Raw genomic sequence first — 25,215 nt, forward strand, 5'->3', positions numbered from 1 at the left:
GGGCGCCTCTACCGACCCCGTTCGGGAAGTCTGGCCAGGGGTGGGCATTCGACGGGATGTGCCAGATGGCGATGATGAGTTGGGTTTCCCAGGATTGAGAGGGGACTTTTGGGATGGTGACCTGTCCGGGGCCATGGCCAACCCGCTAAAGGAATTCCCAAAATAGCCTCAGATAAGAGGGGACGGAATACCGAGAGAAAAGTGTAGTGTTGTTGGGGGGGAAGTTAGAGAGAAAAGAGTGGGCGATGCACCTCCGGCGTGGTTGGTTTGCGTTTGGATGTCCACAGGATAGGAAGAGTAAAGGGAACACCAAACTGGATGGGGACGACGCGGAGATGCAAAGCTCAGCAACGGGCCGGGACGGAGAGACGATCCCTCATGAGAAATGGGGAACTCTGCAGCCGGGTGGAAGGGAGAGAGAAAGAAAAAGAAAAAGGGAACACGAAAAAAAAAGAGAAGAGGAAAAAGGGAAAATGGATCAGGCCTCGCGCTGCAAATATTTGCCCGAAGCAACTGGAGAACCGTCAATCGATGGTACCCGCCAAAACCCAGAAAAGCGTAATGTAATGGAGAAGTGGCAGCAGCTTGCTTGTCGGGATTGATTCCCTCAGTTCTTCCCGCAAGGGCGCCGAAAGGGTCAAGATTGGTGGGTGTTAAAATGGGCAAAAATTGGGACACGCCCACAGGGTGCGGAATATCAAGATCGACAGGCTTCCGGAAAGTGATAAGAACAACACCAACCCGAATGGGGCGGAAGGATTACAAAAGAACAACAAGAAGCAGGAAGAAAGCAGACCGGCGGGGGGGAGGGACTACCGAACTGCATGAACGACGAGGCGAAAAGGAGAAGAGGGAAGAAAGAATGTAGGAGGGAAGAGGGAAAAAGAGGAAGAGAGAAAAGGTAAAGCAAGAGTGAAAGGTGAGAGTGAGTGAGTGAGGGAGGGAAGAAAGAAGGGAAAGGGTCGCTGGAAACGTCGGAGTAGTAAAATGAAGGTTAGCGGCGGTGGAAGCCAAACAAGCAGTAGAGCCACTTAGGGCGTTGGGAGACTCGTGGGGTGAGCACAGGATAAGATCAGTACTTGCACCAGCAGCCAGTCAGATCTCTCCAGTCGGCGGAGGTGGCAGAAAAGTACGACCACAGGAAAGTTATGGAATCAGTCAGTCAGTCCGTAATGTGTAGGAGCAGGTGCTGCGAGCTAGATACAAGGGCCGTCGTTTAATCGGCACTAGTAGTAGTAACCTGATTGACTGATGAAGGATGATGTATGCTGAACCGGGACTACCCAAGCATGGAAGCAAAGCACAAATCCATACAGATGGGGGTGAGTTTTGTGATGAGAGAGGATTGTAGGAGTGATAGAAGCAGTTTGTGTTAGAGGCGTAGTTTAGATCGGAAGGGGGAAGGGGATAGATAATTTAGAGGGTAATGGGAGGGAAGAAAGGGAAGAGGGAAGAGGGAGAAAGAAGAAGGATGAGTGTGGATGTCGGGGAGAGACAGAGAGAGAGAGAGAGAGAGAGAGAGAGAGAGAGAGAGAGGGGAGGCGAAGATAGCAGCCAGCAGCTAAACTGGCAGGTCTTTCGTAACCCGGAAGGGAACGCGAGTCAAAAGTCAGAAAGGAAAAAGGACAGGCAAATGGAAATGCAACAGCAGCCAAGTAGAGTGGAAGAAGAGAAAGAGAGCGAGTGAGAGAGACCAGAAAGAATCAGGAAAGCCGTCGAGGATCCCGACCAGTCCACGTCCTCGCCCCTAGTCCCGATGTGTTAATATGACGGATCCTCCATCCACTCCCATGAACCAGATGAATAGTTGCTTTCCCTCCTTTCCTCTCGCTTTTCCTCTCTTTGCGCACAAGTCGCTCTATCGGCCCTTCATCCTATCTGCGCATCCCCATCCCGGCCATTTCTACTCATGCTTGGCTCCAACCGGCCTTGATACCTGGCCCGGACGGTAGTACCCAGGTTTCCCTCCCTTCGCTCTCTTTACTTTTTGCCTCCCACTCTTTCCAGGAAATACCTATGACTGTTGGACCTGCTCCAACAGTTTACAATGGATGTATTATGTAGGATGCATGAATGTATGTATGTACGTATGAATGGATATCCGTGTTCTGGGCTTCGGGGTTTATTTTTATAGCACCTTGCTCCCCTTGCTCGTCCAGGCGGCGGCGTGTTTGACCCGTTGGGTGATCTACGTCGGGACGCTGAATTTTAGTGGATTTACTTTCGTACTAGTAAAAGATCTTTCCCTCGGATGTTAGTCGCTGGCCTTTGGGGGGAGAGGGGGGGGAGAAAAAGGAAAAAGGAATTGTGTGGGCCGAAAGACCCGAATGCGAAAGAATGATGATGATATCGGGAAAGAGGGGCCATGGCGATTGGAGAACGGGGAGGGAAGAGAGAGAGGGAGAGAGTAATGGGAATGGAAGGGAAGGGGAATGGGGGAGGGACCTGGAAACCTAAAATTAAGCAGCAGGGGAAAATTGGAAGTAAAAAGGAAAAAGGGTAAGTTAGAAGAAAAATAAAAATAAAATAAGGAAGAGGACATGGACGGACAAAGGGGACAAGGGCAACGGGGGGAAAGGAACAGAAGGAAAATGATCAAGAGAAATGATAATAATAATAATAATAACCATAATAATAAAAAGAATGATAAAGACGGGTCAAACGATCTTTTGCATTCATTCAGATTTCACTCATCGGTCTATCCAGTCATGCATTTACTCGTTCATTATAATACTCTGGATCTATGCATGTCGTTCTCCTTCCTTCCTCCCATTATTGCTTATCCTCGGGCAGTCAACAGTCAATAAAAGTCAAGTAACTAGCATAGAAAAAAAAAGGCACTGCAGGCGGGAGATGAGGCGCTGGCCAGGAGAATCAGCGAGAGGGCAGCATGTCGATTCTGTGGCAGGAATGTTGTCACGTAGGGCAGCGCATGCGCGTTGGATCTGAAATCCAGAGCGCCAAGTCCCTGTGCAGTGAGTGCCGAGTGGACAGATGGACCCATCCATGCCATCGAAGGCGCAGCGGATATCGTCTGTTTCAGTCTAGGACAACGGAAACGGCGTCAGCATCGTAGCCAGGAGCAGGGTCGGCTGGACAAGACAAGAAACGATCCGAGGTTCTTCTTCTCGCAGTTTCTTTCCTTAGTATAGTCTTTTTGTTCATATGGGGGAAAACTAGCTTTGAATCGTAATGCATTCTCTCGGGTTAGATAGCGGGTGGGGGATTGTTGAAGAGTTCAAGGGCATGGCATGGGAGGTCGTTCGTGGGAGTGATACCGCATTGTTACGGGGGTTGTTCTGGAACTACTAATCAGGGCCTCCTATTTGCAGGACACCCAACCGCCCTCCGGAGCTGGTGAATCACTGTGGAGTAATGGAAAGATATAATAATAATACGTAACTAATAACTTGAATGAGAAGTACAGCGAATGTGAGCAGAATCTTTGTCCAAAAGTATTAGTTTCTTTGGATATGGCAGTTGATCTATGGTATTAGCAGCAGCAACAGCAGCAGCAACATCATGTATGAAATCTCGTAGGCGGAGAGCATTTACCACATCAGCAGCAGAGGCGACCCGACAGTGAGCAGGTGGCCAGCCAGAAGGCGATCGAGGTTGAAACATGGTACCGGACTCGCCTTTTTCACCGTCTTTGAGTTTGGACCGACGGTCCATGCTAAAGAGAGATTTTCCCGGGGGTGGTTTCTTACTGAGTGACCTAGGGAAGGGGAGGGGCTGTTGGCGCAAAGAAGTGGTCCTGTACGACCGGAGACTGGAGGCATGGATACGTGCTGGAAATGCTAAGCCATTTTAGCTTAGGCGGACAACCGAAAACTCGGTTCAGCGACAAGACTGAAAAGGGTGAGGGAGGGTGCCAGTTCCATGGCTCCCTTCGACCTGCAGTGCTAATTGACTAGTGGTGATTAGCAGCGACACAAAGTCGATCCTCAGGCAGGCCCCGGGGCCTTCTTATGTGAACTACCCACTCTCTGCCACTGACTGACGGCCCCGTCCCTCCGGTGCGGAAATTTACTCCCCATCACTTCCGTGTGATCCTGGCCCGCGAGACCAGTCTTGCCGGGACAAGCCGTTCAAGAACGCGCGGGAGAGAGGGGAATGATATCCAGTTAACGGCGCTTGTCGCTGTGCTGCAGGAAACAGCAGAGGTGGGCGCATGTGGTCCAGCTACGGCGATGAGGTGATGATAACAGTAATCCGTCCACCAGAGCGGGAACTTGGCCCAACCCTTAGCGCCTGGTCTAGGGTATAATAACAATATTACCACTTCAACTCGCCTTCCTAATCCTAGCAAGTCAACAAGCCCCTACTAGTAAGGTACTTACTCCTTATCATGGTTCACTATGGATCTCCCCCGCGACGGCGGATCGTTTGGGTGCGAGGATTTTTTTTTTTTCTTTTTCTTCTCTTCGATTGTCTTGGCCCATCCGAAGGGACGTTCCGGCCGGATGGCAGCAGTTTAGGTAGATACTTCGGATGATGACCAGTGCTCCGGGGAATTCTGTCCCAATCATCTCGATTACCCCAAGTGCCTGGAGGAATGATAGTCACTATTCCCGTACTTTACGAGGTAGATCAACTTGGAGCTGGCCTGAGTTACATCATCACCATCATCCCGATAAGCCCAGCAGGAAGGCATCCCAGGTCTCCGGGCGACTAACGGACCTTGGAAACTCCTGGGATCAGAAACCGCAAGTCAACTTGGTCCAATAAGGCTGCGACTTGGTTGCCGCGCTGGACGTCCTGACTTTTGTTGCCACATTACAGCCCTCAGCAAGGCTGGCAATCTCCCCTTCCCCTTTACCCAAGCAACATGGTTTACACCCCCCATTTCAGAGATGGGAAATGACATGGAAGCCATAAATTGATATTCTCACCAAATGTGTGGATAGTATCTCCAGGTAGGATTGGATATTAAAGTGACAAGCAGTAAGTAGGTACTGTGGATGGTCTGGTGGCTTAGAGATGACGGTCTGTCCCCGTGAAAGGTAGATTGACCGGGGTTGGTCGGCTCTGGTGTTTCAAATGCCTAAACCAACAACTACGAAGCACTTACTACTAAGCCGGACGGACTATTTTGTCACGACTCGCTCACACTTTACTAAAATAGATAAAATAGTTGTCGATACCTGGGGGGAAAATTGAAATCGCATTCGAGTCTTGAACCAGAGATATTGGGGATTTACAGTTTGAAGGTCCCAGTTATTTAATTCCTCATGATCATCATCTGATGACCGGAAACGCAAACCCCAATCATAATGCTCGGCTGCCTCTACTCTACCCGACCGTCCAAAACGTGTTAAGGTGTAAACGCGGCAAGGTGACTCGATCGTCCGATGCTAAAGAGCGCGCTACTATGATGGGGACGGTATGAAGGAGTCTGGCACCTCGGAACCGACTACTAGTGCCTGCAGAGGGCCCTAGAAAGGAACAACTTATGTTTTACGATGTACCCATTAACAACAGGTTAGACTCAGCTCAGGTAAGCGCCCGTGGGATTATATGTAATAGCTGGGTTCATTAGCTGGATTTCCCTGTAAAGAGCACTGCATTGACGCTCAGAACAAAACTCGTTAATGTGTGAGGGAGAATCACCCGAATTGTCATGATTAATGATGATACGGTGTACGGGGAATGTAAGTCTGATCAAGTCTGCTTAAGCGTGAGTGGCCACATGTGGGTGGATCACTTGGGGGGTGGGCTTTTTCCCTCTTTGCTCTTTTGCTCTTTTTTACCCTCGTTTCTTTTTTTCTTTTTCTCACCCTTCCTTTTCTTTTTCGGGCCCATAGCCTCCGGCTCAATAATGTTGAAGAAGAATGGCACTTTGGCCCGAGGTATCCGCCTACCTGGGACACTCTGGCCAATTCAACGTAAATGACCTTGTAGAGCTGAGCCAGAGCATTCTCAGGATGAAAGTTGAGCTGTTAAGTTGATATCCACAAAATTTCACTCTTATGCATGGCATGGTAGCATCATGGGGATGATGACTGTACACAAGAGGCTCGCAACGCGGGATGTGAGGAGAGGGCGCACATGAACCAACCCATCAAGGGGCGTGTTAATAAAAAAAATACATACTTGGTAAGCCAGACTTGTGTTGCGCAGGTCCGCAATTTAGCACTACGTATGGAGTCGGAGGCTGCCTGGCCTTACCTTAGTTCTTCCGTAGCCAAAAGGCTGTTACGATCCCAATCAGTCAGGTGACCCTAGGCAGCCAGCTCGCACGAGACAATGTTCTGTAAAAAACTAATATTGTGATATTAATGCGGGAAGTGCCGTAGTGAAGGCTTTTATGGAGGCAGGGTCTGATGCAGTTCTCCCCCCCCCCCCAGAAGAGTATCCCGATGCCTGTCGGAAGGTATGTATGAGAGGGGTATGAACTTGAAGTTCAACTAGCGATCAATAATGAATGTTGGGTTCTGATAGCCGGGCTTCTTCTCCGGCCACCCTTGCTTACTCACCTACCTTTAGTCTGCAGAGCGCGCGCGGGACAGGAAGGAATAGCGTGGCAGCTGGATTCTTTCCAACGTCTGTGCCCCCCGACTGGGTCGCAGGGTAGAATCGCTCGAGTTGGTGGTGCGAACACTGGACACCAACTTACTGCAAGATTTGCTGTGATCAATGTGGTTACAATTGTCATCATTTCATATTGCTGTTTCTGTTCTTTTGGCTGCCGACTTCAAAAACTTCAGTTCCCTCGCCCGTGGAGGAACAATCAGATCCGGGGAGGCTGCTCGGCACCATATGGCCAGTGCCACTTGCCCACGGAAGATGCATGCCGCTATCGACTAGCACACGACCAACCTCCGTTGGGTAAGTCATTCCTCTCGACTGGCGGATCAGCAGGGCTCCGATTAGCGGGTGAGCCGATCCAGGAACGTTTCCGCACGGGAACAGAAAAATAAAAAAATGCTCAATCACACCTACTAGTATCAATTGTCACTAATATATTATCATTGCGGTATCGTATCTTGGGTCTGAGATTTTGACTACTTATTAGCCGACATAATTTATTCATTCCGTATTTCACAGCAGAGTGACTCGGGCCTATCAAGTTTCGCAGCAAAGTAGTATGTAGTGTACGTAAGTACCACATTGCGGCCTTAGGCTCGCCGACAAGGCACTAGATCGGGGGGTGTGGTGCCTGAGGCCGATTGGCCACCCACATCTCTCTAGTGTAGTTACCAGTTGTGGGATGGATGGGATGCAGTTTCCCGAAACGAGCGCGTTGCACCCGCGTTCCTGCCAGAACCATCACCACCACCAACGGGGCTCGCCAAGGTTCTGGAATGATTGATCCCATTACCACTATCATCAGTGTTATCTTTGGCCTGGCCTAATATTCAGCACGTCTGGATGTCTAATCCTACAGTTTTATGGTGTTTCGTTCCAATCAAGCTACTAGTTCCTTGTCCCACCGGGTTTAGCCACCCCTCCCAATGTTGTCTGGGCACTCTCCGACCATATTATACTTCCCATGATTCTCATTGCGTATAGGAGCCCCACGAGAGCCGCTATAACTCTACAGAGGTCAAAACGTCGACCCAGGCATGTCTGCACCACCCGGGCAGCCATTTCAGACCTATGGCTTCCAGACATCCGTCGATATTGCCCGCCAGCGGACGTTTGAGGTAGTCCCATTGGCTGGAAACAAGCGACCCCCGGACCCTTCTGCAGACGATGATCACAGGCCAGTGGGAGTAAAACATCCTACAACTGCTCCTGGTGCGGTTGGTCGGTCGGTAGATTTTATCCGCCCCTCGTTCATCCTTCCCAAGGCCCGTCTGGTCGCCAGCGACATCTATCCGGTTGCTGAGACGCCGCCGGTGTGTCGTGGCCAACAGCCGAATGTGTTTCCTACCGACCATGATCCTGCACACAACCCCTATTTGTCCCTGAATCATCCCACGTATGGCTTGCCTCCAGGACTGGTGGCTAATTTTGCCGCAGCTGGGCTCAGCAGTATCTACCAGTGGCAGGCGTCATGCCTTCTAGCGCCAGGTCTCCTCAAGGGCGACCGACATTTAGTCTACACAGCCCCCACGGGCGGAGGGAAGTCTCTCGTGGCCGATGTTCTGATGCTCAAGCGTATCATTGAGAACCCCGGGCGCAAGGCTATCCTTGTCCTTCCCTATGTCGCCTTGGTACAAGAAAAGCTCAAGTGGCTCAGGCGCATCGTACAGGATGTCGAGAAAATTACCCTTGATGCTGAGGACCAAGCAGTCAATGAAAAACTGTACCACCATCGGTGGAACAAACTGCAGCGATCGATTCGTGTCACTGGGTACTATGGTGGAAGCAGGACTGCTGCATCCTGGGCAGACACGGACATAGCTGTCTGCACAATTGAGAAGGTGCGTTACATCTTTGCCCGTGCAGTCACGAATCATCTCTAAGTGTTGTCACATAGGCGAACTCCTTGATCAATTCCGCCATTGAAGAGTGTAGCATTGGCGACTTAGGCGTAGTCGTTTTGGACGAGCTACATATGCTTGATGATGAACATCGCGGGTATCTGCTGGAACTCATGGTCACCAAACTACTTCTCTTGCGACAGAGGACCCAAATTATTGGCATGAGTGCCACCCTATCGGTATGGTTGAAGACTCGGTTCGCAAGCCTGAAAGCTATCTGTCTGACCATTCCAAGAACACAGAGATGCTTGCCGAGTGGATGAATGCCGCTTACTTTGTGTCGACATACCGACCAATCCCGATTGATGATTACCTAGTTTACGAGAATGCAATTTATCCTGCAGCAACCTCGAGACAGCTTTTCCAAACGATCTCTAAGCTGAAGTCTATGTCTAACGCAACTCTTATGGAACGGATGCCCCCAGACCGTGTTATTCGTCCCTCGACCTTCCGCGAACTTGCAAACCCCATGACAAATGCGACTGTAGCTCTGGCGATCGACACCGCTGGCGCCGGACATGGCGCCTTGGTATTCTGCGGTAGTCGCCATATGTGCCAGATCCAAGCAGTTGTTATGAGCGAAGCGATGCCGGCCCCAGCGGACAACACAGATGAGCTCACCAAGCGTTTAGACTTGCTTGCTGAGCTACGCAGTTTGCCTAGCGGCTTGGACCCGGTCCTCGAAAAGACGCTCGTGAGAGGCGTAGGGTTCCACCGTAAGTACCATTCGCATTGTTTCCAGGCATATGCTAAGCTATCGCTATAGATGCGGGGATGACAGCTGAGGAGCGCGAACTGATAGCGCAGGCGTACGACCAAGGTGTCTTACGTACACTCATAGCGACCTGCAGTCTTGCGGCTGGTGTCAATCTCCCGGCACGGAGAGTTATCATCAATGGAGCCCGCATGGGCAGGGAACTTGTCGGTCCCGCAATGCTGTAAGTCGCCCCTAACCGAACATAGTGTGCTATTGGCTGATATTCGCGAAGGCGACAGATGTGTGGAAGAGCTGGTCGCAAAGGGAAAGACGATGCGGGTGAGACTTACTTGATATGTGGGGATAGCGACCTACAAGCGGTCTGCGACCTCTTAGAAGCAGAGATGCCTGCCATCGAAAGCTGCCTGGCCCCGGAGAAGAGAGGACTCAAGAGGTGAGTTCCCAACACCCAATTCTTTGATAATAGAATAGCTCACATCCCACAAGAGCACTTTTGGAAGCGATTGCGACGGGACTTGTGTCCGGTAACGATGCCATCAAGGAATACGTTAGATGTACCCTTCTGTACCTGACAGTGGATAAAAAAGTAGCCTACGCTATCATGGGTTCAGCGCTGCAAGAATTGGCCACCGAGGGACTTGTACAACTGAATGACGACGAATCATACTCGTCAACACAACTTGGCCAGGCAGTAGTGGCTTCGGCGTTTGCACCCGAAGATGGTCTCTTTGTTTTTGAGGAGTTGAAGAGAGCGTTGCAAGCTTTTGTCATGGACGGTGATATGCATATATTTTACTTGTTCACGCCCTTGCAAGCGGCCACAGCCACTCCGATCGACTGGCTTATCTTTCGTGATCAGTTGGACAACCTTGATGAAAGCGGGCTACGTGCGTTGCAATTTGTCGGTGTCAGTCCAGGTTTTGTAAATACGATGTATGCTGGCTCACAACCCCTTCGATCATTCATGAAGGCGCTAATGGTTCCGCAGGGCACAAAGTGGTGCATCACTCAAGGAGAATACGCCAGAACAGATGAACCAGGCCAGGATATACCGCAGAGCGTACACGGCATTTCAACTTCGGGACTTGAGTAACGAGATGCCATTGTCGGCAGTAGCCAATCGCTATCGGATTCCGCGGGGGGCAGTTCAAACCCTGGCACAACAATGTCATGGCTTTGCTGCGGGTATCGTGAAATTCTGTCAGCGAATGAATTGGGGCATGCTTGCGGCAGTCTTGGATCATATGCGAGATCGTCTGGAGGCTGGTGCGCGTGCTGATCTGCTGGAAATGGCGCAGGTTACCTACGTGAAAGGATGGACTGCCAGGTTACTCCGAGAAAATGGGTTCCGCAATCTAAGAGCATTGGCAGAGGCTGATGCGAAGGACCTTGTTCCTATACTTATGATGGTGTGGCAAACTTTGATGGCAGTGTGTGATGAGGCTGTGCTAACCAAGAAATACAGGTAAACCCGCGGAAGACCCAGAAGAATCAACTGCACCCAGCGGAGGCCGAGCGCTATGCTAAAAAGTTGCTTGCTAAGGCGGAGGTCATTGTTGCATCGGCAAACAAGATATGGGGTACGTATGGCTGAAATCTGCTAGATTAAAGTCTGGCATTGCTAACCCAGATATCCCAAATTTATAACAGAACGCGAGATGCAGGTTGAATTGGATGAGTGAACAATTTCGAAGTGTCTTGGAAGCTACACTGGGGCGATTTGGCGTTACTATCTGCTCGACATTTTGGACTAAAAGGCATCTTATAACCAATAGACCTCGACGGTCCGCACGCAGTGTGGGGCCTTCTCCTTTGGATTTGACAGAAGAGCGGAATGGCAAATACATTTTATCCCGATTGGTAAGCCTTTTTGATAGAGCACTGCTGGATTTACATGGCGTGCCATCAGGCGGGTAAACCAAGAGCCACACTGCTCGGAAAGAAGGACAATGAGCTTTCTAAACACCATTCAGTTCACTTTGAGCCGCGATCGGCTCACCCAAATCGACAAAATCCAGGAGGATGAAGTTGGGCAAGCGGTCGTATATGGAGTAGCACAGGTCTGCCTGGGCTCCAATGCTCCCAGACCCCGACACCGCGTTGGTGTCGGATGCATGATCCTTATCGGGTATGAGGATTCCCAATATGTCGACATCCAGAAAATGATTGACAATATACATCCGTCCGGAGGCGGATGCACCAGCGGGCCGGTCAATGCTGCAGTCGGGGAAAGTTGCATTCGTCACATCATAAGGGGTCTCGAAGAAGTACGCAAACTCATCGAGGATGTATGGGACGGTCGAAGCATCGGCGCCATAATCTGGAAAGCCAGTCAAATAAGCTTCTCAGGACACGACTACCTGGCCACTGCTTACCAAGGAAAGACACCAGCCGCGTGCCATTTCCGATCAATTCTCGTAGGGTCGGCCATTCATCCATGGCCAAAGTGTCTGGAGACGAACTGGGCACGAACGCATAGTCTGAGATACCGGAACTGTTGAAGACATCGCCGAACTGCGATACCGATAGACTGTCACCGTTTGTAAGGAGGAGAGTCACCACCTCATCCGGGTTGCTGTCCATCCAGGTTTTGACTGTAGTTAGAAACGATTCCAGGCTGCCCGCATCCTCCAGCAGGCACGACGTGTGGCAAAGGAGGATGGTATCATCCAGTTCAGATTTGTGGGTTTGGCCCTGAAGGAAGCGGATTCCCAGGTCCAACTGCTGGGTGACACTGAGATCCTGGTTATCGGAGAGGAGCGACCCAACGAAGGGGCTGTCGTGGGCGCCGACCTGGGTAACATTGGAAAAACGGCGATCACAGTACTCCGCCTGGCCGTTACAGGTGGACTGCGCGATAGTTGGCACAATGGATGCTATGCCCACCGCCAGGCCGAAGAGGATGGATGGGGGGAACATCATCATGCAACGGCGTTCCTGGTCCTTTAGACGCAGTTGTTGCTAGGTTCGACAGTGGGGGGCTACCGTAACGGGCAGGGGGGATGCCGATGAATGAGGAATGCACCGGCTTTATTTATACCCTGGCCCTTGATGTACGATGTTCAGTCCATATTCCATCTTCTGCTAAAATGACCGCGCCAACCGTTGCTGATGAAATCAGCAGTGGCTTGTTGGAGCCATCTGCCAGCTTGTGACCTGCACGGGTGATGATGAGGGATAGTGTGATAACCCCAACCCGGACACCAACCGACAGGGCAACCACGGTTAAGCATCATGATAGGACCGACGGGAGAGCATTTAAATAGCCAATACTACTCTACACTCTAAGTCCAAGGGCTAAGTTCCCGAGTGCAGAACTAGTAAATGCTGACCGTGCCACTGCAATCCAATCAAGCGGGGGTCTGGAAAGGAGACGACGAGTAGTTGGTTCGGAGCCAGGCGGTTGAATATATTGGCAGATCCTTAGGCTGGCCTTCTGGGGCGCTAGATGCAAGTTCCTGACTGGAAGTAATGGCTGGCTGTTGGAAACATGATGGAATATGGATAACCTCCCTCACTGCATTTCCTTGAAGACCTGGTGAGGGGGGATTATAGAGGGACTGTTTGTCACATGGGATCCGTCATCATGCAGGTCAGAAGCTTGACAGCCGCGCACCATGTCGGTTCATGATTGGGACGTGAGGGGGGGAAGAAATATCACTGTAATTTCCATCATCTCATGCTGATTCCTTTTTGTTAGGTGTTTCTGGTGCTGAACCAACTAAGAGAGAAAGGAGAGTTCCCATGCTTTTGGGGGTGGGGGGATTAAGATGCCTAAGGCATGGACAAGGAAAGCCCCATGCTTACCTCGGCTTTTGCAACATTTGACTCTTCAGCCACAGAGTCGATCCCAGCGATTAATTTGCGGAATATTAAGTATTGGGAAATAGGTAGATGTGACGTCTCCGCTGAGTTGATGAATTGGATGTCTCTTCCGAAACCGTCCACGTGGAATAGCATCAATCGCGTGTAAGAATCGTTTTGCTGTCCCCACAAGGAAGAGGGAAGATGTTTAGGTCTTGTGGTAATGTTAGGTAAACCGACTACCAACATGTAAGGAAAAAGGGGGAAGAACAATAAACAAAATGTACTGTAACGGTCCAATTCTATCTATCTATCTATCTAGATAGTAGTGATCAAGACAATGGCCATTCATGCATCCAGGCACCCAGGCATCCGTGGTCACTCCATCTTCCTGTCCCTTCCGAATTGGGACTAGACCGCCTGGGGCTCCATTGGGAGCGTAATGGTAACCGTACCCAAGATACCAAGAATACCAAGAATACCAACTCCTCCTTCGCCGGTGGGTATCTCCGGTATCTCTGCCTGGCCGGTCCTTCTCCATTGCCTCCTCCAGTCCAGTTCAATCCAAGCTCGTCGCGGCCTCTTCTCCTTCCCTAGATCCATTCCTCACCCCATTCGGCATCATATCTTCATTACCTGAACAGCTCGTGCGTCTCCTCGCTGTGCTGTCTCCGAGTGTCTGCCGCCGCCCTGAGCCTGACATCCAGCCCCCCGTTGATCCCGGCCAGCCTCCACTTTTATTGCCCCATTCGAGCTTCGTGACATCGATTGTTGAGACCACCAGCGCCTCACCGTACAATTTCCGTCCAGACCCTCATTGCGATTCATTGCTACTATCAAACAAGACAGTTGGAGCGATGGTCATTCGAACATCCCGCCGATGAGCTCCATGATCGAGACCAGTAATGACTGGGCACGAGAGGATGAGCTCGACTTGGGCCAGGAAGACGATGAACACTCCCCGCCCGCCCGCAACGGTGTCTCCGACCATGTCAACACTCAGGAGCCGCCAGATCATGGCCCAATGGCTTACTTCGAGGAGGACCTCCCCGGCGTAGCCAGCGAAAACCATGTTTCGGGGAAACCAAGCCCTCCTGTTGACGCTGATTCCACTGACCTCCCATCCTCGCCGCAATCCGGGCAGCCCGGCGCTCCCGGTAGCGTGGATGAGACCCTCTCGACGCCAGATGATACCCCTTCTTTGCATGTTGGTCGCGACTATGTCTGTTCCGCCCTGACTCCCCGCTGATGAGAATAGGGCTCTGTTTTATCGTCGCGAAGCAGCAGCGCGTTGGCCCTCCGCGGGTCTCCTCACCTCAGCCCCAGTCCTTCCCATCGCCCTTTCGATTGTCGTTTCCAGTCCAGACTCTCCTCTGCATCGCCAGTCAGTTTCCGACCGTCATCCCCGTTTCTAGCCCAGATCCACTCCCGAAAATCTTCCCTTACCAGCCATCTATCGCCGGGGACCGTGGACTCGGGCGCGGACATCCCTCTGGGCCCCTGGGATGTTGTGCAATGGACTAGATTGAAGAAGCTCAATGGGCAGGCATTCTCGGAAGTTGGAAAACGGAACTTTGGGCATCCCACCTGCATGGTCGTTTCGACGTCCATTGTGGTTGGTACGTCCAAGGGCATCATCCTCGTATTTGACTACCAGCAAAACCTGAAGACCATTATTGGACTTGGGACAAAGGGTACGTCTGATCCTCAACTCGGCTGAGGTCCCTTCTGCTGACTTGGCGCAATGTAGCTGTTGAATGTGGCGCGATCACATCGTTAGCGCTTTCGGCAGACCACTCGACGGTTGCTGGAGGCCACACTTCGAGCGACATATTCACCTGGGAAATCTCGCGGTCAGCGCGGCCTTTTCTTCATATCCCCCCCATACCTGCTAGTCAGGTAGAGACTCGAACATCGGACGGTCATATCGCGGGTGGGCCGGTCATCCATGTGGGATTCCTGGGAACGCGACGGACGGCGCTGGTATCAGCCGATAAGCGGGGAATGGCCTTCTCACACCTGGCTACTCGAGGAATGGGCGCAATGGGACGGACGGTCAAGACTACACGGATTCTGGGTCGCTATCCCCAGGTCTTCGCGGAAGGTAGTCGACCGCGAAAGCCCAGCTCCGTCCTGGCATTCTCGCCGCTCCCGCTTGGCAATGTCGAGCAATCCACCGACTCGCTAGGCCTGGTCGCCATGCTTACACCGTATCTCCTTGTCATTGTTTCAACGACGCCTGTCGCACAGACACAGCACAAGTCACCCCGTCCGAAAGAAGTAACAGCTCATGGCGCCATGACTGGAGCCCTTGCCTGGTTCCCCGCCATCCGGCTCAAGGGCAAAGATTCAGAGATTTCCAAGACGAAGCTTGTCTATTGTTGGTCCAACGTGCTGACGGTGATGGACATCTCGGAGGTGGAAACCGACGAGTCACCGAGCCGTGATCGTCCTCCAAGCCTTTCCTTCAGACCCAGGAGCCGATGGAAGGCCGACGAGGCGATTGTTGCCGTGCAATGGCTGAGTCGCTCAGTACTGGCAGTGCTCACTATCACACAGCAGTTGCTCATATTGGAAGACCACACCATGCGTGTCACGGAAGCCGTTGACCTCCTCAACCGGCACATCTACCATGTGGATCTGTTCTCCGCCCAGCTGCATAGCTTGGTCGAGCAGTTCAATGAAGAGGATACTTCGATGCATGGAGTGGTGGCAGACGCCTTCTATATGAGCTTCCGCTCCTATAAGGGACGCCTGTTTCTCTTAGGTTTCAACGAGATGTTGATGGGAAGCCTGTCGAACTGGGCGGATCGGTTGCTAGCCCTTATGGAAGCCGGCGACTTTATTGGTGCGATCCAGCTGGCGACATCATACTATGAAGGTAGCGCCGAGAAGCTGACCATTGAATTACCGGAGGAGGATGCACTGAGGCAGCCGTTAGTTCGAGAGAAGCTCCAGGAAATGATCTCGGCTTCGCTGAAGTATGCCTTTGGGCGCAATACAGAAGCGAACAGCGGAAGGCTGGGAAACGGACAGCTTGAGAAGTTAGCCGAGGTATCCATCGCGGCGTGCGTCTGTATGTCCGAGGAGGACTTCCTTTGGGACGAGGTGTTTACCTGGTACGAGGAGAGTGGCTCACCGGGAATATTCTTGGATGCGCTCGAACCGTATATCGTGGAAGGGACCGTCCGCTCTCTTCCTCCGACTGCCGTGAAGGCACTGATCAACCACTTTGCGACGAACCACAGCGTTAGCCGATTGGAAGAGATCATCTGCCTGCTGGATACCGCCACGATGGACATTGACCAGACTACCTCGCTGTGTAAGCATCATAATTTGTACGACGCGTTTATCTACGTCTGGAACCGCTGCCTGGGAGATTACGTGGGTCCGTTGCAGGAGCTCTTGCAGCTCATTCCGACACCGGAGGCTCTCGTCAACGGGGAGTCGGTGGATGGACTCAAGCGGTATACTAATGCGATGAAAATGTTCCCTTATCTTTCCTTCGTCCTCACCGGACGTGTCTATCCTACCGGGACAGACATGGATGACGCTGAGGCGACCCGAGCCAAAGCGACCCTGTACGATTACTTGTTCTCTGGCAAACCATCTGGTACCAAAGCTGGAGCTCGAGCTCAACTAGGCGGGTCGTTTCCCGAGCTCCAGGCCATGCTGCGATTCGACACATCCAGCTTCATGAGTATGATGAACGAGGCGTTCGAGGACAGTTTCTTGAATGAGCAAGAACCCGACGAGACTCCAGTTCGGGGAGTGTCCATTAACCGACAATATCTTATCAGCATTCTGTTACAGGTTATGACCCAGTCTTTCGATGCATCTGATACCATTTATCTAGACATGTTCCTTGCGCGCAACCTTCCTAAATATCCTCAATATATTCTCCTCCCGGGCAGCACTCTTCACCAGGTCTTGGAGCGGCTGTGCCGATACCCGAGCCTGGATATGGCTGACGATTGCGAATTGAGCGCCGAGTACCTGTTGTCTTTCTACCATCCTCCCAACGTCCAGGGCATGATCCCGCTCTACAAGGAAGCACGGTTTTTCCGGATTCTGAAAGCTACCTATCGCTCTGAAAAGCAGTACCCGGAGCTAGTGCGCACATACCTCGAAGATCCGAATGAGCAGGAGGCCATCTTTACCTGTCTCCAAGACTGCCTTCGACCTGGCTCAGGACTCGGTAAGAAGCAGCGACGTGACGTTGTTGACGTGGTCAAAGAGCATGCTGGCCAGCTGGTCGCAATTGATGTGGAGAAGGCCGCCCAGACGATGCATGGGCTCGCACCGGATATCCACGGGACCTTCCTCAACATCCTCAAAGACGATACTGGTCGGCAGTATCAGTACTTGGGCGTTGTGGTCCGCATGTCTCTGCAGTCTGTGACGGAGGGACGACAGAGTAAGCCCATCGAGAACTGGATGGTCGAGCGGTATGTACAGCTGCTCTGCAAGTATAACCCGTCTCGCGTTGCCGACTTTGTAGATGATCTACGGGTCGGAGACGTCCGGCTGGAGGAGCTGTTGCCATCCATGGAAGAGAGTGGGGTGGTGGACGCGGCCGTGATCCTGCTGGCTCGACAAGGCCAGGTGCGGGCCGCGATGGATCGTCTCATCACACATCTGGGGACCCTCGAGTCGGGACTGGTAGGCATTCTGCAGAACCTGCACGATAGTCCCGACTCTGCCAGCACGACGGAGGCGATCGACCATCTCGTTGAGTCTCTTGACAAATTTACGCGAGTGGGGACCTGGCTTTGCCAAGGGCAAAGCAAGACGGCGAAGAATTCACGCGCGGTGGAACGGAATGGTACGGGCAAGGGTGTCCTGGAGCAACCTCTCTCCTTCGACGAAAGTCTATGGCTCGATCTAATCGAGGCCGTCGTGCGGACGGCCAGCAGCGTGTTTGGCTTAATGCAGCAAGAGCGTGCAGCCCCAGTGACTCCGGCAACCAGCCACTTGATGTCGGCGTTCCGCGCCCTGGTGCAGCAGGTGTTCACATCGCTGCTCTCCAGTACGGTGCGAGTTGGCGGATCGTCAAGCAGCGAGCGGAGCGATGTAAGCTTCCTCCGTATTCTGCGGGCATTCCTCACGCGGGCGGCCAGCTGGTCGCCCTCCCTGCTAGAGCTGCGGGCGGTACTGGCTTCAATTTTCTCAGCCTACACGTATGAGAAATCCCTGTTGGCACTGGCCAACGGCATGCTGGACCGGGACCTGTTTGTGCATGTGGACGAGGTGACGCGACTACGGCAGCGGGGATGGCGACCACGCGGGCAGGTGTGCGAAATCTGCCGGCAGCGCATCTGGGGACCTGGGGTTGGACCCCAGTTTTGGCAGGCGTGGGAGCAGAAACAGGAAAAGACGCACGAGCAGCGTCTTCAGAAACGACTTCATGCACAACATGATCCGGCGACCGCACGGGGGAAGGGCAAGGCCGCCGATGCAGGTCAGCCGCTCCCGCTGATGGATGGGCATGCGGCCGCAGCAGATGGTGAGGGTGTGAATGGCGAGAACGCGACGGTGGCTGCTGGGCCGGTCGTGGTCTTTTCCTGCCGGCATCTCTACCATCGGCGATGTCTGTTGGAGGTTGATCCATCGACTACTGGGCATCCTGTGCATCCCCAGCACCGGCACCATCATCAATACCAGCATCGTGGAGGGCCGTTTCACCGAGGAGGATCGGAGTGGGAGGAGTTGTTGGCATGCCCGATGTGCCCTGTACATAATGAACCAGCGATGGCAGCGTGATGACGATGTCTTAATAGCATTTTTTTCCCTTCAACGTTTTATTTTTTTCTACTCTAATCTCTACCTTAATTTCTCTGTCTATACTTGCATACGTCCTGATAGTTCTCGCAGGATCGGCTGACCGAGGGAGGCAAATTCCCACGAGCTGTCAAAAAGGCCATTGGAAGCGACAGAAACCAAACAACGTCGGTGAGTGGCATTCCAGTTTCTGCATTCGGGCGGGGATTTCATCTGCTGATGCTGCCGGCTAATTTCCCCCTACCAGGCCCTCTTGATTGGGCTTCAGATGCATCGCGTGGCCCTGTCCTAATCTCGGGGTTGGCTGCAACTGCTTGCGGAATCCTTCCCATCTCGGGGCTGATCTTCATCCTCCGCGCGGTTTGACTAGACGCCCAGCCTGCAGCACTTTCACTCAAAATGGTGTTCTACTCGCCTCCATTGGCCGAGCCCTCGACTCCGGAATGTGCCCGATCGCCTGTCACTGGCCCAGTTGATTTTCTCGCTGCCCGTTTTCATGCCCTATATTGGTCCGCGGATTAAATTAACGGCTTCAATCAATCAATCCACATGGACCTCGCAGCTGGCCTCGCCAGGTCCCGACTGGTCCTGCGCTCTGATCCGGTGGGCTGCTGTGGATTGTTCATAGTCGGCGCCACACAGATCGTTAGTGTCTCTGCTTGAAGGCTTGACCAGACCCGGAGGCCCGAGGCCCCCTGTCTCGGCGTCTGTCTCTTTACACCTCTCTAACTTTCTAACTTTCTACCCTCTTCCTCTCTCTCCCGCACGACGCGCTGTATATAACCCTGTTCTCGGCCATGGCTCGACGAATTCAGAGACCTCGTCTCTAGACCAACATTCCTTTGCCTATTTCTGCTGCTGCTGCTACGATTGAGCTGCGGCTCCATTCCTTAGATCTCGCAAGAGACATCTTACGCATTCATATAAATATCTACTTCTCTTCATTCCTTTCACCATCCGCTTTTCTGCAGAGGAAGAACATCAATCTAGCTGGTCTAAATCAAAGAAACTCCTCTACCTCTCCTTTGAAGAAAAAACAAAAAAAAAAAACCCCCCTTCAATTCATACATGCTCGTCGCGATGCGACGCACCGCGACTCTCCTTTCGGCCTTAGGCCTCACGGCGCAGCTCAGCTCTGCAGCCTACACTTTACAAGACGACTACTCCGGCTCTGGCTTCTTCGACGGCTTCTCCTTCTTCACCGACACCGACCCCACCAACGGCTTCGTTGACTACGTTGATGAAGCCACCGCCCAGAGCAATGGCTATATCTCCACCTCCGGCGACTACGTCTACATGGGTGTCGACCACACCAACGTCGCCGGCAGTAGCGGACGTCAAAGTGTTCGCATCTCCAGCGACGCCACCTACAACCATGGTCTCTTCATCCTAGACCTCGAACACATGCCCGGAGGTATCTGTGGCACCTGGCCTGCCTTGTAAGCCCCCCTCTCCATTCCCTCCACCCTTCACTCATAACATCTCTATTGGACACAAAAGCTAAAACAAATTCATTGTAGCTGGCTCGTCGGCGCCGACTGGCCCAACAACGGCGAAATCGACATCATCGAAGGCGTCAACCAACAATCCGGCAACGACATGACCCTGCACACTAGCGACGGCTGCAGCATCTCCTCCTCATCGGACTTCACCGGCTCCATGACCACCGACAACTGCTACGTCTACGCCGCAGGCCAATCTAGTAACGCCGGGTGTGGTATCACTGATCCCGACGCTACCTCGTACGGAACCGCCTTCAACGCGAATGGCGGCGGCGTGTTCGCGACCGAGTGGACTTCAGATGCGATTAGTATCTGGTTCTTCGAACGGGGGAGCATCCCTGATGATATTGATTCCGGGAATCCGGATCCGGATTCTTGGGGTTCCCCTGTTGCGAGGTTTCAAGGTGATTGTGATATTGATAGTCATTTTGATGGGTTGCAGATTGTATGTTCTCCCACCCCCTTTCCCCCCTTCTTTTTTGCTCTTTGCATGTTGTTGGTTTGCGATGATGGGCGGGGGGCGCTAATATGCTGGTATAGATCTTCGATACTACCTTCTGCGGCGACTGGGCCGGTAATGTCTGGGGCTCGGGCAGTTGTGCGTCCGTCGCTAGCTCGTGCAGTAGTTATGTGGCGAATAATCCGGGGGCTTTTGTCGACGCTTACTGGAGTATTAATTCGTTGAAGGTTTATCAGGATGATGGTGATAGCACTGTTGCTGGGGTGGTTGATTATGGGGATGATGACGACGAGGATGAAGATGATGATCAGGATGATGGGGACGATGATTCCGACGACGATGACGATGACGACGACGACTCTGATTCGGATGATGATTCAGATGATGATGGGGACGACGACGACGACGACGACGACGATGATGATGATGACGATGAAGATTCTCGTCCCTGGAGGGGAGGAAGAAACCATCATGGTCAGATGCTGAACGCGTCGACGTCGACTTCGTCGTTCCCTAGCCCGTCGTTTGTGAAGAAGGCCAGGTGGGAGCCGAGGAATTATATGGCGGGCATGATTTTCTAATCGATTCCTCCTCGTCTGTCTCATCTCGTTTTGTCTGATTCCATCCATTTCATCTTCATTTCATCTCGCACACGCTCATCTTGATTGATACATCAGTTGGTTTGTTGGCATTTCAGTCCTTCGTTTGATTGGTTGGTTGGTTGGTTGGCTGTTTTGTTTTGGGTTTACTCTTTCGGTGCATCATCCATGCATGCATGCATGTATAGATCCGGATCTATACGGGCATAAACTACTACATCATGGTACCTTACTACAGGTACTAGTCGCTCGCTTTGTCATACTACTATACCCGCCACTCGTTAGAACAATTACAATTGAATTGATGTTTCTCATTTCCCTCTTTTCCATATTTCTACTATTACTACTCCAAATGACAGAACCCATAGGTATATAAACAAACATCATAATCATTACATGTCAAGTCGATATCCCAACACATCTCGCTGGTCATCAGTTATCCGTCCCCATTCTAGCAATAACCGGAAGAAGTAAATCTCCATATCTTCCTTACGAATCACTCGGTTGGCCCATTTTCGCCCCTCCTCGGCAATCCAAGTCCCCTCGATATCGTGCGGCGGCATGTGGACGTGCCTTGTGGCGCCATTTACCGTGAGAGTCGTGTCCACGCCGGCAAAGTACGCCAGGGTGCTCCATAATCCGTGCAGACGAAGATCGATCGGCACAAAGTGCAGCCAGGGGGTGATACGTGAGTCGAACCATTGACGGAACAGACCGGTCTTGAATGGGAGACTGTGACTCTGCATGAAGGGGAGGAAGCGGCCACTGAAGCCGGCACCGTCCGAGTCGAACAAGTAGCGATATTGCCAGTGGGATTGGAAGTCGACGCGGGAGGCCGCGCCGAGTTCTTTGCTTTGGTCGTCGCAGTCTTCTCTGCGGCAGCGGACGATGGGGTCGATGACGTTGACGGAGGTGTCGAGATGGAGGATGTCGGAGGGGGCGCGGCCGTTAAGGACTTCGTACATGTACGTGTCTGTTTCGTTGGTGGGGAGAAAGACGGAGACGCTGTTCAGTGTGTTGTTGTTCACGAGGTGGGCGAGGCGTTGGCGTGGTATGCCTTTCCATTCGCCGTGGTTGCTGACGCCTTCGGATGTGCTGCCGATCCAGAAGAGTGTGTTGGTTTTGTCGGTGTAGTTTGCATCGGGGTGTTCTTCTGATGGCTTGTATTCAATCTTGTCGACGTAGTTCCAAGGACTGGGGAAAATAATGTCGTTGAAGCCGGCGATTGTGCTCTGGCTGAAGACGGGGGTCAAGTCTTGTGTGACTTTGAAGGATGCTGGGGACAGGAAGAACCCGTGCAGAGAGGCAAGGTCGGGCTGGTGGCAGATGTCTGTCGCAGCGGTCCAGTCGGACGGAAACTCTCCCAGCGAGTGGGGACGAACGCAGCTGAGGCAGATGTGTCGCCGGTCCCAGATGCGCTGACTGCGAGCTTTGGAGGAGCGTGGGCAGGTGGAGCTCACGTAGCGATCGAAGATGTGCTTAAAGGAGTTGTCAACGAACATGGTTTCTGTTGTCTGGTCGGCCGGCTCAATTGGTCCCCACTGAGCACCGCGATCAGTCGACCATTCGGTTTGGATGCTGTCCTCCGGTGGTAAACCGTAAGATCTCGCTTGGTGCCGGAGTACCGAAACCTTCTCCCAGGGAACAGAAACCCGAGGCTCATCGTTCAGGTTGAATGCGAGATCCATATCCGGGAGGAACTCGGCAAACTTCTCGATCATCTTGGAAGCGCTAATTACCATCCACGCATGCGTGGGCTTGATCCCTTCCTGTACTCGAGCTTTGCCGTTGCGGATGCTGATCGCACCGATCTCATTGTAAGGGTTTGTCGCCAGCTTTTGCGTCATGTCCCGGATCTGCGCAGGCGGCAATGCGCGGAAGGGTAGAAGGTCTGCATATATTTGGTCGAACTCGTCTATGACTAGGGAAGATCGGTTGACAGCATATTCGTACCACTTATCAAAATTCCTGGTCTGGTTAGCTCCAGCTAAAGGTGTACAATCGTGAGAGAACGCACGGTGGTGGATGTTGATTGTACTGGGCGCGGTACTTCCTAACAGCATCGGTGAGAGTTTGACTGCTGTTGGCCCGCGCAAGCCATTGATCATGGTGCTGTCTCCCGTCGTACACAAGCAGATCAATAGGATGCAGATGCGCGGCGCTATGCTGCTGGTGCACCAGGACGAGGCCGATTACAGTAAGAAAAGCGAAAGTAATTCGCATAGCCAGGTTGAATCGATATAGGAATTGCGCTTCATCTTCTGAAGCAGTTCGAGCATAAAGAAAGGCTACGGCTCCCGCAAAGATGAAGAAAAGAGCCGCGAAGGCGCGGGAGGCGAAAATCAATGGAAATGGATGTTGTCCGTTGAACAGAGTGGACGCCCAAGTGAAGTAGAGCGTGACGAAGCCCGCCAGCACAGCCAGCCCAGCGATACCATAGTACGGGATCTGATCAGTCAGCATTTGGCCACAATAGACGGTTTCTCGAACCTACCAATTGGGACGCCGCAGCGACCACACAAGTCACCAGCACTGCTTGACCCACCGCACTGCGTAGGTATTGAGCACTGATGAAGCGGTCGTCGCCGTCGGAAGTAGCGACGAGAATGATAACAACGATGGTATAAAAGATAGCCACTCCCTTTCAGATCATGGTCAGTTTGATTAAGTTCGAGAAAAATGTCACATTGACGCACCAGTAGGCTATAGGCCCAGGAAGCCAAAGGCGGCTTCCTGATGGTGTCCCCCGACCGGGATCCTTCACTCGCCAGTTCAGCCGCGCCGATTAAGATCAACGAGTCGAGAATGAGGCTGAAGATCGTGAAGACACGCATGCGCGTATATACACTAGAAGTATTGGGGCAGATGTATGTTGACTGCAAGCCATGACTGAACGTTATGGTGATGTATCCACCAGTTAGGAGAAAAAAGGCCGCTATGACATATCTCAGGCGGCTCTGAAAGAGGAAATTGTGCATGCGACTGGCAAAGGTAGCTACGGCACGCAGATGCGCATTCTGCGGACGCTCAGGAGCGGACCATTTCGCAACCGGTCGATTGCGTTGATTGCGCCAATAGTCGTAGAGGGCCAATAAGAAAGGTATGGAATACTGCGCAAGGAGTCAGGTTAGCGCTGCCGCCAAAGATCTAACCCTTGGCTACTTACCGCGTATCCATCCGGCGCGCATTCAGTGTGGAAAGTGAGGTCGCGATACAAAGCAATTCGGATGCATCCAAGCACCGAGAGTAGACCTAGTTTGATCCAACGCGCCGAGCTGCGCGAGCGAGTGAGCGCAAAACTGCTGTTACTGTCTAAGCTGATCGGCGAAAATGGCTCTTCGAGCGTTTGGTCCCGTTCTGTGAGAGGAATGGCGGAGTATTTAGGTGCAGACGAAGCGATCTTCGGTATGCGATGGATGAATCGGCTCAGAATTAAAAGACAGATCCCCGCAAAGTAGCAGGCCAGTACGGCTGTGATGAGAGGGTGGTCTAGGAGGACATAATTAGCCTAGAGGATTAAGGACCGTTCGGTTCGGTAGCCTACCGAAAGCGAAAGTAGTCTTGTAAGACGTCGAGATAAAGGTACAACTTAGTAAGAATACCCTGTGCGTTGCGTTAGGTCGCTCAGTTGAGTAACAGAGTTGGGCATCCTTGGTGGTATAACGGGCATGCTTATACTCACCCTACCGCGGCCTTGAGGCCGGTCTCAGCAGAGAGAAATACCATGACGCCAAAGAAAGTTATGGGTACAGAAAGCTAATAGCCATCATGGTTTGAATGACATTCACATCATGCAGCGCACAGGCAAATTCCGGCGCAGAAAGAAAGATCCGCGAGGGAGTAAGCAACTGTGGTGCCTGGCTGGGGATGCCGCAAGGAGGTGGAGCCGTCACTATAACGTCCTGGCTAGGGGCCCCAG

The 25,215-nt window shown here is 52.4% G+C and overlaps 10 protein-coding genes across 10 annotated transcripts; 6 read left to right on the top strand and 4 right to left on the bottom strand.

Annotated features, from left to right (window-relative positions):
• Positions 1-245: 245 nt before the first annotated feature.
• An01g04480 (uncharacterized protein) lies at positions 246-2,212 on the top strand (the record flags this gene model as incomplete). The annotated part of the gene is made up of 9 exons (XM_059747569.1): positions 246-405; positions 582-687; positions 758-901; positions 994-1,176; positions 1,258-1,322; positions 1,421-1,475; positions 1,555-1,683; positions 1,854-1,959; positions 2,135-2,212. The coding sequence occupies 9 exons, from the start codon at positions 246-248 to the stop codon at positions 2,210-2,212; spliced, it is 1,026 nt and encodes a 341-aa protein (XP_059599631.1).
• An 827-nt stretch (positions 2,213-3,039) lies between these two features.
• Positions 3,040-3,675, bottom strand: An01g04490 (hypothetical protein; the record flags this gene model as incomplete). The annotated part of the gene is made up of 2 exons (XM_059747573.1): positions 3,040-3,176; positions 3,426-3,675. 2 exons carry the CDS (start codon positions 3,673-3,675, stop codon positions 3,040-3,042), a joined length of 387 nt encoding a protein of 128 aa, XP_059599632.1.
• Positions 3,676-4,039: 364 nt separating this feature from the next.
• An01g04500 (hypothetical protein) lies at positions 4,040-4,849 on the bottom strand (the record flags this gene model as incomplete). The annotated part of the gene is made up of 3 exons (XM_059747577.1): positions 4,040-4,259; positions 4,542-4,694; positions 4,767-4,849. 3 exons carry the CDS (start codon positions 4,847-4,849, stop codon positions 4,040-4,042), a joined length of 456 nt encoding a protein of 151 aa, XP_059599633.1.
• Positions 4,850-6,362: 1,513 nt separating this feature from the next.
• An01g04510 (hypothetical protein) lies at positions 6,363-6,577 on the top strand (the record flags this gene model as incomplete). The annotated part of the gene is made up of 2 exons (XM_059747582.1): positions 6,363-6,376; positions 6,445-6,577. 2 exons carry the CDS (start codon positions 6,363-6,365, stop codon positions 6,575-6,577), a joined length of 147 nt encoding a protein of 48 aa, XP_059599634.1.
• A 991-nt stretch (positions 6,578-7,568) lies between these two features.
• On the top strand, positions 7,569-10,744 carry An01g04520 (uncharacterized protein; the record flags this gene model as incomplete). Its single annotated transcript, XM_059747592.1, has 9 exons — positions 7,569-8,204; positions 8,283-8,372; positions 8,429-8,611; positions 8,668-9,148; positions 9,199-9,370; positions 9,422-9,583; positions 9,637-10,083; positions 10,139-10,580; positions 10,616-10,744. The coding sequence occupies 9 exons, from the start codon at positions 7,569-7,571 to the stop codon at positions 10,742-10,744; spliced, it is 2,742 nt and encodes a 913-aa protein (XP_059599635.1).
• A 364-nt stretch (positions 10,745-11,108) lies between these two features.
• An01g04530 (uncharacterized protein) lies at positions 11,109-12,072 on the bottom strand (the record flags this gene model as incomplete). Its single annotated transcript, XM_001388844.3, has 2 exons — positions 11,109-11,470; positions 11,526-12,072. The coding sequence occupies 2 exons, from the start codon at positions 12,070-12,072 to the stop codon at positions 11,109-11,111; spliced, it is 909 nt and encodes a 302-aa protein (XP_001388881.1).
• Positions 12,073-12,931: 859 nt separating this feature from the next.
• Positions 12,932-14,203, top strand: An01g04540 (hypothetical protein; the record flags this gene model as incomplete). Its single annotated transcript, XM_059747604.1, has 3 exons — positions 12,932-13,119; positions 13,415-13,747; positions 13,804-14,203. The coding sequence occupies 3 exons, from the start codon at positions 12,932-12,934 to the stop codon at positions 14,201-14,203; spliced, it is 921 nt and encodes a 306-aa protein (XP_059599636.1).
• A 342-nt stretch (positions 14,204-14,545) lies between these two features.
• Positions 14,546-18,968, top strand: An01g04550 (uncharacterized protein; the record flags this gene model as incomplete). Its single annotated transcript, XM_059747613.1, has 3 exons — positions 14,546-14,648; positions 14,705-18,466; positions 18,820-18,968. The coding sequence occupies 3 exons, from the start codon at positions 14,546-14,548 to the stop codon at positions 18,966-18,968; spliced, it is 4,014 nt and encodes a 1,337-aa protein (XP_059599637.1).
• Positions 18,969-19,803: 835 nt separating this feature from the next.
• An01g04560 (uncharacterized protein) lies at positions 19,804-21,278 on the top strand (the record flags this gene model as incomplete). Its single annotated transcript, XM_001388847.3, has 3 exons — positions 19,804-20,174; positions 20,256-20,682; positions 20,778-21,278. The coding sequence occupies 3 exons, from the start codon at positions 19,804-19,806 to the stop codon at positions 21,276-21,278; spliced, it is 1,299 nt and encodes a 432-aa protein (XP_001388884.1).
• Positions 21,279-21,688: 410 nt separating this feature from the next.
• Positions 21,689-25,022, bottom strand: An01g04570 (uncharacterized protein; the record flags this gene model as incomplete). The annotated part of the gene is made up of 7 exons (XM_001388848.1): positions 21,689-23,264; positions 23,314-23,744; positions 23,791-23,937; positions 23,993-24,406; positions 24,463-24,785; positions 24,841-24,899; positions 24,979-25,022. The coding sequence occupies 7 exons, from the start codon at positions 25,020-25,022 to the stop codon at positions 21,689-21,691; spliced, it is 2,994 nt and encodes a 997-aa protein (XP_001388885.1).
• Positions 25,023-25,215: the final 193 nt, after the last annotated feature.

This window comes from Aspergillus niger (genome assembly GCF_000002855.4).
Source record: "Aspergillus niger supercontig An01".
Taxonomy (NCBI): Eukaryota; Fungi; Ascomycota; class Eurotiomycetes; order Eurotiales; family Aspergillaceae; genus Aspergillus; species Aspergillus niger.